General features: G+C 36.8%; 1 protein-coding gene across 1 annotated transcript; it reads right to left on the reverse strand.

Moving 5' to 3' along the window:
- Window positions 1-1476: 1476 nt before the first annotated feature.
- Window positions 1477-14292, reverse strand: LOC107572689 (stonustoxin subunit beta-like). Its single transcript, XM_016259117.1, has 3 exons — window positions 14123-14292; window positions 4407-4453; window positions 1477-2199 (listed from the first exon to the last, which is right to left on the reverse strand). The coding sequence occupies exons 1-3, from the start codon at window positions 14281-14283 to the stop codon at window positions 1640-1642; spliced, it is 768 nt and encodes a 255-aa protein (XP_016114603.1). The 5' UTR covers window positions 14284-14292; the 3' UTR covers window positions 1477-1639.
- Between the last annotated feature and the right edge of the window lie 245 nt (window positions 14293-14537).

Raw genomic sequence — 14537 nt, forward strand, 5'->3', positions numbered from 1 at the left:
ATTAACAAAAATATATATAAGAGTAAAATATCACACTCGCTATATACTACTAAGGAAAATGACTAGACTACTAAGAAGATTGAATCAATAATCAAACAGAAGCTACAAACTATTACACAAATGGGTGTTAACTGAGTGAATGCCAAGTAAATGTGCAATGAATGGGTAGTTTGTTTATGGGGAAGTAAATTGTGGTCACTCTGGATACTGTATGGAATAGTAAATAAGCATTCACAATGAATACAGATAACGTGCCTAATGTATCTATCGGTATACACTGACCCTGGATAAACAGTCTCTACACAAATAGCAATCTCTTATAGCAACAACCTAATGCCAAGGCCTTTGGGAAAAGGTTTGGTTAGCTTATATTTATTACTAATCCCCTTCTTTCCAACTGTAGTGATGTGATTGGGTCGTAGCATTCCAGGTGTCCTACATTTCCATCCTGAGGAGCTTGTTGCCTTGTCCCAAAATAGGTCTTTAGGACCTTGTGAATACTTTATTTATTTTCCAAACCTTTTCCAAAGTCCTTTTGGCAATGTCTGAACTAATAGAGTCCCAAGTGTAATGTGAATTGGTTGAGGTATCACCCAGATGTACATATCTGTGTCAGTGGGTGAGATCACATTGGCCAGTTGTGGTTTCCACTGTGTGTACACAGTTCCCTGGATGAATAACATGTATAGGACATGTTCCTTACAGTATTCCTGTCAATTTTTGGTGGTTTCAAGCCAATGTGTGTATATAGATTGTCTCTCTCTTGGGGCCTTTCTTTGTCCTTGCTAACCCTGGCCTAGGTTGTTTGTATCTTGGCTCCAGACGTAGAGAGCAGAGATGAACAATGGGCATTGTGCCTGTGATTAATGGGCCATTGATGTAGTATCTCCTGTCCTCCACCTCTGGCAATCCTGATTACAATGATCCTTTAGTTGTTGTTGAGTTTCCTATCAAATGAGATAGGAAACCCTCTTGTCTAAACCACAAATTCCTATTGTGACGTGTAGACTTCTGGTGCCATTATGTCTGTTGTTCACGACATCAGTTTGTCCAGTGATTAAATGGATCACAAATGTTCTTCTGTCATGACAACTCTTGGAGGGATTGGCATGGTAATGTACATGACAATATCAATTTATTTTGTCTTGGCGGAATAGATCTGCTACTCTGCTGCTGCAGAGCAAGTACCGAGACTTGCTACTGCCAATACATCAACAACATGCTGCTGTGAGCATGTAAGAAATACTGCTGCTGCACAACCCCCATATAGCGTACACGAATCACCTCGTAGCAGATTTATACAGGTGGAGCTGGGGAAGGTGGAGGGTTTCTGAAGTGCGTTGCAAAACTGCTACAACAAACAAAAGCCAGGTATTTGAATATTAAGCAGTAAGCTCATTGGCTACCGATACAGGAGAGAACCAATCAGCTGCCATGTGACAATGATGTCGCCAGGTCAGATTGAGCTAGACCTATCGGACTGCGCCATCTAGAGTTTCATGCCAGAACTCTGTATTTTTTTAGAGATCCAGAACAGTATGTGTCAAATCTAGATTTCTAACTTCTAGATGGCAATGAAAATCATTAAAAATGAATTAATACAAATGTGGGATTTGATGAGTTTGTGTGCATGTGGACATTAGAGAGAGGGTTTACAAGTGTGTGTTTGTGTTTTAATCCGACACAGAGACACTGAGGAATAAACCCTAAATCCAGCATAGAGGGGTTCAGTGACTGTAGTGTTGAATGTGTGTAAGTGTGTGAGTGTGTGTGTGTCAGAGATGCTGTAGAAGGACAGCGTACCAGCCGACCAGTCCAGATACACTCCTACTCTCTTAGTGGAAGAACGGTTGGCAGGTAAATCAGTGTAATTATTATTGTGTCGGACAGCAAATCCTTCATCAGAACACCCCAGACTCCAGGATTTGTCACTGAATCCAAACCAACAGTCATCGATGCATCCTTTCCTGCTGATTCCTTTATATGCCACTGATATTTCAGCATGCCCAATCCATTCAGCCTCCCAGTAACAGCGTCCAGTCAGACTCTCTACACACAGAACCTGAGGAATATCATCAAATCTGTCTGGATGATCAGGATACGGCTGTTCCTCTAACACACGTGTCATCTTCCTGTTTTCATCAGACAGGACGAGACGAATGTTTGCTGTGTTTGGATCCAGTGTGAGATCACAGGCATCTGAACACAAGAAGAGAGAAACATCAATGAGTGAGTGAGTGTGTGTGTGTGCTTGTGTGTGTGCTAGAGCTGTGCTATTAATCAAAATACAATTTCGATCTCCAACAATTATGAAAATACAATAATTGAGAAAATGATTATTGTGCCCTATTTCGCCCCTTTCTAGCAGTGTGCTTTTCCTCCTCCATAAAAGCCCAATTTTATGTGCAAATCATTAAATCATATAACGTGACTTTTGCAAAATGGGACGTGCTTGATTTATTTGTTGACTAAATGTTTTTAAAAGCGCAAAAGAGAACTTGCGCTGTTCTTCGGGACTTCTGTGCATGCGCTCCGACACGGAACAGAACACGGACATGTATAAATTCCTCTTTTAGCTTAAGCTGCGTGCCTAAACAGTCAAATACATGCAAAATGTGGCGCTTGGTGATTACTCACATAAACACTTGTCGCTATGTCTTAAGTGAACGTAAACAGTTGAGAATGAAAAAACGTGTGTAACAGTAAATTGGATCCATGTGGCTCTTAAAGTGACAGCAGGCTATTTCTGCTGCTGACTGTGTGCTTAATATTAATCAAACAACAAAAATCACTCACTGCTCTTGACTGAAGGACTTTTTAGGTTTAATAAGAAACAAAGAAAGTTTCATTCTTACAGTGACAACTTGTGCTATTTTATTATTATATTAGATTATTCAATTTTTGTAGCAGGCTGTTAAGACTTAAAAGCATTTGTTTTTTTCCCCTATTGTATTTGTCCTTTGCTTTTTTTGTTTTTATTGTATTACTGACAGTCTAATTATTTTCAATCATTTTTGAGGACTTATTTAATGCTTAACAGATCATTAGTTAATATATATTCACATAGCTAGAAACATGAGATAATGTGCTTGTTCATGTTTACTAAGCTTATTAAACATTACCTAATGATCAACAGATAATATAAATTAGAATGCTTAAAAGAAGTAATTAAACTTTTAATTCATATGATCATGCACATCTTGAAAATCTACAAATGATTTTAGCAGATATTATACAATGATTAAAAGCTTTTGTTAACGTACAACACTTTTGCTGCTATTGAGGTGTGATACGGGTAAGGTTAGGGTTTGGTGGTATGAGTTGTTTTAAGGGTTGGGTAAGGGGTCAAAAGTTATATTACATTGTTTTGATAAACAAGCAAGTATTTTCTTGAAAAAATTATTTGTTTTCTCCTGTTGATGTATGATTCAAGGAATACCCTGTTTAATGATATACAGTAGTATACTGATATAAGTGTTGAGGCAATACAAACATGTTTTTACGTTTTTAAGAAGCATTTACATAAACTTAACTACTTAACCACCCTTTGCACAAACGTTGTTACAGCAGCTAAAAGTCCAATACCCATAAAGGAATTGAGTGATTATTAAACATTTATAAACATTTACAAATAGTTTAAACTTTAGATTGGCTACTGCAAAAACATGAACAAATGATTATAAATTATGTGAATTCAGGACCATTTTGCCATCAAAATAACTGCTCATAAAGGTACTAATGATTAGTAAATGTAAAAGTAAAATTTACAAATGATGAATAGTCTCCACTTTAGATTGGGTACTGCAAAAACATGAACAAATGATTAATAAATGATATGTTAAGATGTGAAAACAGTAGAAGTCTACACAACAAACGAATTCCAAATATATGATCTTTACAGACTGTGATTATGAGTTAATAAACAATATGTTAACATGAATACTTCAGTGAATAGTAACGAGCTTAAAATGACTGATTAAGCTAATTTTTCACAACATTAGTAAATGTAAAAAAGAGCATTATGTAATATGTGAACTTAAGTTTAATGACATTTGTTAGCATTCAAAAGTACATTAACAAATAAGCTTGTCATCATTGTATAATTTCTGTTAAAAGTATTTGTAAAAATTTTTTTAAAGTGCATGATCATATGAATCGAAAGTTGAATGATATTTGTAAGCATTTTAATTTACATTAAATGATGATCTGTAATAAGTACATTAGTAAACATGAACAAGCACATTTTCTCATATTTCTAGCTATGTCAATATATATTAACTAATGTTCTGTTAAGCATTAAACAATGTCTGTTAATGATTTATTAATAAAATATATTATAAAGTGTTACCTTTTTGGCATAATCAAGCAGCCCTAGTGTGTGTGTGTGTGATTGTTTGTAGACCTACACTTTTGTAGTCCTGCTGTTATCATGATCTCTCCCCCATGATCCACACTATAAACAAACATACATTAATGTTGATATGTATCATGCACAGACATGTTCAGTATGTCAGTATAGAATGCTGCAGGGATGACATTGTAACCCACTCAAATAAAAGAGTTGATTGATTATTTTTGTCAATATTTCTGATGTTTGAGAATAATTGTTTCTGTATTCACATTCATATACTGTATGTATTTTTTTATTCCATACTTAATGCATAGAAGGTTTGGGCATGTAAAATAAGTTTATATATATATATATATATATATTATTGCTGTCAAACGATTAATCACATCCAAAATAAAAGTTTTTGTTTACATAATATATGGATGTGTACTATGTATATTTATTATGTATATATAAATACACACACATACAGTATATATTTTGAAAATATTAACATGTATATACATTTATATATTTATATTCTTATATTTTATATATAAACATAAAATTTTTCTTAATTACATATGTATGTATAAATACAAACACATGCATGTATATGTGTGTACTGTGTATCCATGGCTCTGCCATGGCCCCCTGAACTGCCTTATCGGCCATGGGTCCCGGAATGGGTACCGCCCTGGAGGCCTTCAGTCCCATGTAAGCCTGTCCGTAGAGGCCTCAAGAGCCTCTACGGACAGCCTCTCCCCGTTGGAAGTTTTGTGGCGTGTGGACAGGAGGGGAGGGGGAGGTAATGTCAGCCATGTGTTCCTGTGTTTTGCTCCCCATGTGCTCCTCATTACCCAGTTTCTCCCTTGTTGATTATGTTCATTGATGTCAGGTGTTCCTCGTTTAGTTTTAGTTACTTAAGCCCTGGTTTTTCCTGTGTCCTGCGTCCGGTCTTAAACGTCTGTTCTTCTGTGCTACGTGTGTGTTCCAATGGATTAATAAATAATGTACTTCATGAATTCTCCTACGTCTCCTCGCTCCTTCGCTCCTCGTTCCAACACAGTAGGCAGACCGTAACAATTTGGTGAGCTCAGACCCAGTAGATACTTTTCGTCCTTTTCATTGATATAAATGTCAAGTGGGTTACAGAATAGAGAGACAAAAATTTTACTGCACTTGTGATAAATTTTGATCCTAACTGATTTGAATAATTTTTTTTTCTACCGATATATAATTTTTTTGTATTGTTTTTTATTATTATTTCCTCGTTTCCTTTCAACATGGATCTGTGCAAGCAACATCATTTTGATCCTGGGAGGTCCGTAATACTCACAAAGGTAAATCCAAACACTACTCTCACAGAATTGATAAGAATTGAATCTTGATAAGGTGAAGAAAATAGAGTGGTTAGGAGTCAAATCCTCAGGGGAGCTTCTCTGTGAATTTCAGGAGGTTACCACCCCATTAATTGCCAAAGAAGAATATTTGAATGCTCCGTTGGAAGTTTTGTGGCGTGTGGACAGGAGGGGAGGGGGGGGTAATGTCAGCCATGTGTTCCTGTGTTTTGCTCCCCATGTGCTCCTCATTACCCAGTTTCTCCCTTGTTGATTATGTTCATTGATGTCAGGTGTTCCTCGTTTAGTTTTAGTTACTTAAGCCCTGGTTTTTCCTGTGTCCTGCGTCCGGTCTTAAACGTCTGTTCTTCTGTGCTACGTGTGTGTTCCAATGGATTAATAAATAATGTACTTCATGAATTCTCCTACGTCTCCTCGCTCCTTCGCTCCTCGTTCCAACACAGTAGGCAGACCGTAACAATTTGGTGAGCTCAGACCCAGTAGATACTTTTCGTCCTTTTCATTGATATAAATGTCAAGTGGGTTACAGAATAGAGAGACAAAAATTTTACGCCCAAAGTGGGGCTGCACTTGTGATAAATTTTGATCCTAACTGATTTGAATAATTTTTTTTTCTACCGATATATCATTTTTTTGTATTGTTTTTTATTATTATTTCCTCGTTTCCTTTCAACATGGATCTGTGCAAGCAACATCATTTTGATCCTGGGAGGTCCGTAATACTCACAAAGGTAAATCCAAACACTACTCTCACAGAATTGATAAGAATTGAATCTTGATAAGGTGAAGAAAATAGAGTGGTTAGGAGTCAAATCCTCAGGGGAGCTTCTCTGTGAATTTCAGGAGGTTACCACCCCATTAATTGCCAAAGAAGAATATTTGAATGCTGATGGCCAAAATGTATGGGGTGTTGTAACACTAGATTGTAGACAGATAAAAGATGTTCGGCATCACGTGAGTGCTCCCACACCAATACAGAGAGATTCAGTTCAACCCTTGGATGATATGGCTGATCAGCTGTTGGCGCAAAAAGAAAATTTGGCCCAAGTACACTTGTGTAAATATAAATGATCTAAGCCAGCAGGTGGTGACTAAACTTGCACACAAGGATGATAATGTTGACAAGGGTCCTATCAACTCAAACCATGTTACAAGAACATTCTGTGATGCAAGGCATTGAGTGAGGCAGACTTTAGCTGCAAATTCAGCATCAAAAGTGTCATTTGCAATTCAAAATGATTCAACCCCGATGGAAAGGAACTTGATGCATGAAACTCTTCTCCCCCCCTGCTCTTAATGTTGCTCATGGGGTAGGTACCAATGCACCACCAGAAATGTATTTGCTGGAGCTTGAAAAAGCCTATGGTAGTGTGACTGGTGGAGATGAGCTGTACATTCAGTTTATAGAGACGCACCAGAACAGGGGTGGAAAGCCCTTTGATTATTTAAGACGACTCCATTCTCTGATGCAGGAGGTGGTTGAAAAGAAGGGAGTGGTTGCAAACATTCTGACACTTTACATCTCAAACAGTTCATTAGAGGGTGCTGGGATGAATTTCTGATTACTCAGTTGTGTCTTAAAGATTTGTTAACAGACTCGTCACAATCCGAAATGAGCTATTCTAGCTTGCTTTTAAGCTGCTTTTCATGCTCGTAAGACCTCAGTTTTGAAGAGAAATGTATGAATCTCTATTTGTATACACCTCCCACTAGAGTTCAGAGCCAAGTCCATTTAACTGTTGACCAGGGGTACGGCGCAAACCCTGAGGAGGTGCAAGACAGTATGGCATTGACGAGACGTATAAAAGAGCTTGAGCTAAAGCTAAAGCACAGAAGCCAGCCTCAGTGAATAAACAGGTGTATGAGCAATTCCAGGCCAATGGGCCCAAGAAGAAAAGAGGCAAAGAAGGGAAGCCATCACGCACTGTGCCTCAAACTTAACCTAAGTCACTGTCTGTTGGTGGGTTTTGCTACCACTGTGGTGAGGACTCTCATTTTTTTGCAATTCATTCACTGCACTAAATCTGTGAATGCAGCCTTGGTGCAGCAAAAGTTAGTGCAGAGGCATGAGCAGAGGAGTTCTCCCATCAAAGTGATGGCGTCCATCATGCATTTAAACTTGGAGTAGCTTCTGTTGTGGAATGAACAGAAGCTGTAGTTGCGAAAAGTTCCATAGAAAAGTGTAACTAGATTCCTATTGGTCTAATCGGGGAAACTTGGGAAATTAAAGTTTGGTTGGATGGAATTGAGTGTCACTGTTTAATCGATACTGGATCCCAGGTGGCTTGTGTAGCCGAATCTTTCTACAGGCAGTACTTACAACATAGGGGCATTACCCTTATGGGAGACCTACTTCGGGTTGAGGGAGCTGCGGGACAAATAGTTTCCCAAAGGGAGTGCTCGCTGAGTGTTCAGTGGTGGACTGGATTAAGTCTGTGCCTCTTTTTGATGATATTGGAACTTCACATGCCACCACAGCCCTGATCTTTTGGCAGAGACGGAGGATCCTGTGAATTTTGGTGACCCTCCTATTTCTGATAGTTCAAAGCTCACATCATTGAAAGAATAAGCCGGGAAGTGTCAAGTGCGTTCGCCAAACATGATCTTGATGTGGGACATGTGTCAGGTGTAGCACATCAGATAGAGCTAATTGGCCACATTCCTTTCAAAGAGCGTACCCGTCGGGTCTCACCAGCTGATTTTGAAGATTTGAGGAAACATCTGTTAGATTTGCTCACTAGTGAGATAACTGATGAATCTAACAGTCCTTACACTTCCCCAGTTGTACTGGTGAGGAAGAAAAATTGAGATTTGAGAATGATGATTGATTATCGCAAACCCAGTAAACTGACAAAAGGAGACTCATATCCTCTCCCAAGGATTGAGGAGACGTTTACTTTGTTGTCAGTCTCTAAGTGGTTTTCGGTCCTAGATTTAAAGAGTGGATACTACCAGTTGGAGGTAGAAGAAAGTGACCATCCCAAAACGGCATTTACTTCGCCGTTTGTTAATTGGCAATTTCTTTACCAGAAGGACCGACAAATTCTCCTGCAACGTTTCAAAGAACCATGGAGAAAGTCATGGCTGGTTTGAATTTGCAGGAAGTCATAGCTTTTCTTGATGACTTAATTTTTTTTTAAGACACATTTGAACAGCATGAGGATAGGCTCATGGAAGTTCTCCAACGGATTTCTGCTTTTAAACTGAAGCTGACCCCTTCCAAGTTTAGATTTTTTCAGACCGAAATTCAGCAAGATATTTCATTCTTAGTGAAGGAAGATGCTGATGTGTCAGTACAGCATGATGAGTTAAGTGATGAATGATTCTCTTTTTGGGTTGAGAAGGTCCCAAAGAGAAAAAAGACCCCCAAGTAATTTGATTTGTTGTTTAGCCTAATGGGTCAGGCAGTTAATTAAGTATCTGATGAGAACATCAGAGTTTTGAGCAGAGGAGGATGTAACCCACTCAAATAATAGAGTTGATTGATCGATTATTTCTGTCAATATGTTAGTACAATCGTTTTGTGGAAATAAGTTTGTAAGTTTAAGTTATTAATGTTATGTGAAGTTAATCAATGGTTGCTGACGTCACTTGCGTGCCAGCTCGTGGTGAGAGATGCGAGACGCATTTGGGCTGTCGCTAAATTTTATCCATCCTCGTGATTCTTTCTTTAAATATATACCTGAACTGTTTTATTGCATTAGCTCATGAGATTGGAGGATGTGTGAGGTTCGATGAGGAGGTCATTTTGGATTCGCACCAGGAGTGGAAAGATGCTCAACAAGAGAGCAATAACAAGTCTCAGTTAGCTTAACACAGTACACCTAGGAAGTTTTTTTTAAATTATATAATAAATAAAAAGAAAACGGATAGAATAGAAATAGAGCAAGCTAGTGTTAGAGGCCTTTTTTGCTTTTGTTAATTGTATAATAAATGAAAAGAAAACAAATAGAATACAAAAAGATTAGAGAAGCTAGTGTTTTCTTTTTTCAGAAAACAAGCAGTTAGTAAATTAATAGAGTGCAAGTCTAAAAGGGGCAAGTTTTTTTAAATGTTTTTTTACATGAATTATGAGCTTCTAGAACTTCTAACTGAAGCTGTGTGTGACCTCCTAACCTTTCCACAAATTGACAAATAAAAACAGTATAAAATATAGCTGCAAGCAGCAATTAATGGGCCAAGCACAACAGAGGCAGAAAAATAATCATAAATACAATCAATAGTAGCATGATTTATTAATAGGTTTATTACTTTTGACTAAGAGGTAGTGGTGTTAACAAATTAATGTGGTGTGGTCAATGTGAGTTTGGTGTAAATATTTCCAAGCTTTGCAGCCTCAATACAGCTTCAGATGCAGTTTGGCACCATGACATTAAATTCATTCATGCACTAAACGATAAGCGTTTCTTATATTGACATGAAATCCATAACTTTTTGTTGGCGTGGTCTGAAGATGATCAGGGTCAAATTTGGTGAAAATCGGACCAACAGCCTAGGAGGAGTTCAAAAAAGTATGTTTTCAAAGAAAATCAAAATGGTAGACCCACTGCAAAAAAAAAATGTCTTAATTAGTATTTTTTTTACTTGTTTTCTAGTACAAATATCTAAACATTTTGTATCAAGATAAATTTAGTTGAGAAGCAAAGCAACTTTTTATTAACTCTTGTTTTCTGTCAAATGTATCATAATTTTGTCAGTTTGTGCTTAAAACAAGGAAGCATATCTGCCAATTGTGCAAGAAAATTTATCAAAGGAAAAACAAGATTTTTTTTTTGCTCTATTGACAGATATTTTTCTTCTTTTGAATGACATATTGACACCAAATTTGTATGTGCCATTGTCACCACATACTGATCACACCACATCAATTTGACAACAGCACCACTTATTGGTCAAAAGTCATAAACCATTCATATGAAACTATTAACTATTAATAATGAACTTTCAATAAATGTTAATAGCTTATAAACAATGTTGCCTCTTGTCATGTGACTGGTCTTGTTAGATTCCCTGGATCATGTTGAGAACATAAATACTAATTATTCCATAATCAGCTGTTTGAATTTGCAGGAAGTCATAGCTTTTCTTGATGACTTAATAATTTTTTAAGACACATTTGAACAGCATGAGGATAGGCTCATGGAAGTTCTCCAACGGATTTCTGCTTTTAAACTGAAGCTGACCCCTTCCAAGTTTAGATTTTTTCAGACCGAAATTCAGCAAGATATTTCATTCTTAGTGAAGGAAGATGCTGATGTGTCAGTACAGCATGATGAGTTAAGTGATGAATGATTCTCTTTTTGGGTTGAGAAGGTCCCAAAGAGAAAAAAGACCCCCAAGTAATTTGATTTGTTGTTTAGCCTAATGGGTCAGGCAGTTAATTAAGTATCTGATGAGAACATCAGAGTTTTGAGCAGAGGAGGATGTAACCCACTCAAATAATAGAGTTGATTGATCGATTATTTCTGTCAATATGTTAGTACAATCGTTTTGTGGAAATAAGTTTGTAAGTTTAAGTTATTAATGTTATGTGAAGTTAATCAATGGTTGCTGACGTCACTTGCGTGCCAGCTCGTGGTGAGAGATGCGAGACGCATTTGGGCTGTCGCTAAATTTTATCCATCCTCGTGATTCTTTCTTTAAATATATACCTGAACTGTTTTATTGCATTAGCTCATGAGATTGGAGGATGTGTGAGGTTCGATGAGGAGGTCATTTTGGATTCGCACCAGGAGTGGAAAGATGCTCAACAAGAGAGCAATAACAAGTCTCAGTTAGCTTAACACAGTACACCTAGGAAGTTTTTTTTAAATTATATAATAAATAAAAAGAAAACGGATAGAATAGAAATAGAGCAAGCTAGTGTTAGAGGCCTTTTTTGCTTTTGTTAATTGTATAATAAATGAAAAGAAAACAAATAGAATACAAAAAGATTAGAGAAGCTAGTGTTTTCTTTTTTCAGAAAACAAGCAGTTAGTAAATTAATAGAGTGCAAGTCTAAAAGGGGCAAGTTTTTTTAAATGTTTTTTTACATGAATTATGAGCTTCTAGAACTTCTAACTGAAGCTGTGTGTGACCTCCTAACCTTTCCACAAATTGACAAATAAAAACAGTATAAAATATAGCTGCAAGCAGCAATTAATGGGCCAAGCACAACAGAGGCAGAAAAATAATCATAAATACAATCAATAGTAGCATGATTTATTAATAGGTTTATTACTTTTGACTAAGAGGTAGTGGTGTTAACAAATTAATGTGGTGTGGTCAATGTGAGTTTGGTGTAAATATTTCCAAGCTTTGCAGCCTCAATACAGCTTCAGATGCAGTTTGGCACCATGACATTAAATTCATTCATGCACTAAACGATAAGCGTTTCTTATATTGACATGAAATCCATAACTTTTTGTTGGCGTGGTCTGAAGATGATCAGGGTCAAATTTGGTGAAAATCGGACCAACAGCCTAGGAGGAGTTCAAAAAAGTATGTTTTCAAAGAAAATCAAAATGGTAGACCCACTGCAAAAAAAAAATGTCTTAATTAGTATTTTTTTTACTTGTTTTCTAGTACAAATATCTAAACATTTTGTATCAAGATAAATTTAGTTGAGAAGCAAAGCAACTTTTTATTAACTCTTGTTTTCTGTAAAATGTATCATAATTTTGTCAGTTTGTGCTTAAAACAAGGAAGCATATCTGCCAATTGTGCAAGAAAATTTATCAAAGGAAAAACAAGATTTTTTTTTTGCTCTATTGACAGATATTTTTCTTCTTTTGAATGACATATTGACACCAAATTTGTATGTGCCATTGTCACCACATACTGATCACACCACATCAATTTGACAACAGCACCACTTATTGGTCAAAAGTCATAAACCATTCATATGAAACTATTAACTATTAATAATGAACTTTCAATAAATGTTAATAGCTTATAAACAATGTTGCCTCTTGTCATGTGACTGGTCTTGTTAGATTCCCTGGATCATGTTGAGAACATAAATACTAATTATTCCATAATCAGCTGAACTTCCTGTCTGCCATTTTGATTAACGTTGAAAAACTACTTTTTTAAACTTCCCCTATACCGTTAGTCCAATTTTCACTACATTTGACCCAAATCATCTTTAGACCATGCCAGTGAAAGGTTATGGATTTCGTTTTGAAGGTTTTTGATAAAAATTGCATCTGAGGCTGTATCTCTACAAAGCTTTGATGTACTGGTACCAATCTTTATGTGTGACATTGTCACCTCACACTGACCTCACCACATCAATTTGGTAACAGCACCACCTATTGGTTAAAAGTAAAAAATCATTAATAAGAAATTATTAACTCTTAATAATGAAATTTAAAATAAAGCTAATAGCTTTTAAATAATTTTGCCTTTTGTTATGATACTGGTCTTGATATATTCCTTGGGTCATGCCGAGAACATCAATATAAATTATTCCGTTATAGGCCGAACTTCCTGTCTGACATTTCGATTGAGGTTGAAAACTTATTTTTAAACGAAATTTTCACTGAATTGCACTTAGATCAACTTCAGACCATTACAGCAAAATGTTATTGATTTTGTGTCGGTAGGTGAAATGGTTTTCATTTGCCGCGTCAACAAATTTGATGGCAAACAAATTTTACAGCATCCGAGGCTGTATGTCTGCAAAGCTTAGTGACCGTTATCCAACTGAATCAAATGGTTTTTATTTCTATAAAAACAGCAAAAACGACCATGGATAAATGTAATGCAAACATAGCGGTAGCCTAATGGTTAGAGAGTCGGACTTGTAACACAAAGGTCGTGGGTTCAAGTCTCGGTACCAGAAGGGATTTTAGGTGGGGGGAGTGAATGACCAGCTCTTTCTTCCACCCTCAATAATGAGGTGAGACCCTTGAGCAAGGCACCGAACCCCCAACTGCTCCGGGTGTGTGTGTTCACTACTCACTGCTGTGTGTGTGCACTTGGATGGGTTAAATGCAGAATACAAATTCAGAGTATGGGACACCATACTTGGCTACACGTCACGTCACTTTCACTTTCAATTTATGACTAAAATAAGGTTGTTATTATTGTCATTATTGTGTGTTAAACATTACATGAGAGTACCTGAATGTTTTGCTCTGCATTGTAAATTACGCACACCCATATCTAAAACACAACTTTTGAAGTTATGTTTGTTTTTTTAAAATGTATGTTTCTAATAAGTAACTACATAAGAAAGTTTGGGGTGTGAGTGTGTGTGCAGTTTACGTTGTAGAACATAACATTCAATTATCATTAAGTTATGTTTTCCACAGACCATATTTTATTCATAAATTGAACCCTCCCCCCATTATAAAACCTCATAGGAATATCTTGAGGGGACCCATAGTGAATTGGTCTTCCGGGTTTTGACGTCATCCCTGCAGCACTCTATTAATGTTTGACATACTTGAGTATCTGCAGTTGATAGTTTGGATCCTCCAGTTTTTCAGAGAGCAGCTTGACTCCTGAATCTCCGGGGTGATTGTAGCTCAGATCCAGCTCTCTCAGGTGTGAGGGGTTTGAACTCAGAGCTGAAGACACATAACAACATCCCTCCTCTGTCACCATACAGCCAGACAACCTACATATGGATCAAAACAGTTTCATCATCAACAAAAACACATCAACACTCACCAGTAGAGAGAATTTCATTCATATTGTGAATTTATAAGAGTTCTCTTTATATGTCAGATGACATCAGCAATAATGCAACCTAATAAAATATATCAACAGTAATGTAATAATAAACATACTTCAGAAATGTAGTCTTACGTGCAGTCCTCCACTGGTTCACATTTACATTTCTATAAAAGATGGTGTTT

The sequence above is a fragment of the Sinocyclocheilus grahami genome, unplaced genomic scaffold (genome assembly GCF_001515645.1).
Source record: "Sinocyclocheilus grahami isolate Dianchi unplaced genomic scaffold, SAMN03320097.WGS_v1.1 scaffold1797.1, whole genome shotgun sequence".
Classification (NCBI taxonomy): domain Eukaryota; kingdom Metazoa; phylum Chordata; class Actinopteri; order Cypriniformes; family Cyprinidae; genus Sinocyclocheilus; species Sinocyclocheilus grahami.

Bases quoted from the DNA above. Each gene is read 5' to 3' on its own strand.
- LOC107572689 (XM_016259117.1), bottom strand. From the start codon at position 14,283: ATGGTGACAGAGGAGGGATGTTGTTATGTGTCTTCAGCTCTGAGTTCA. The intron at 4,454-14,122 runs GTATGTCAAACA...GTTTGTTTATAG, and splicing joins TATCAACTGCAGATACTCAA to TGTGGATCATGGGGGAGAGA. The intron at 2,200-4,406 runs GTAGGTCTACAA...TCTTGTGTTCAG, and splicing joins AACAGCAGGACTACAAAAGT to ATGCCTGTGATCTCACACTG.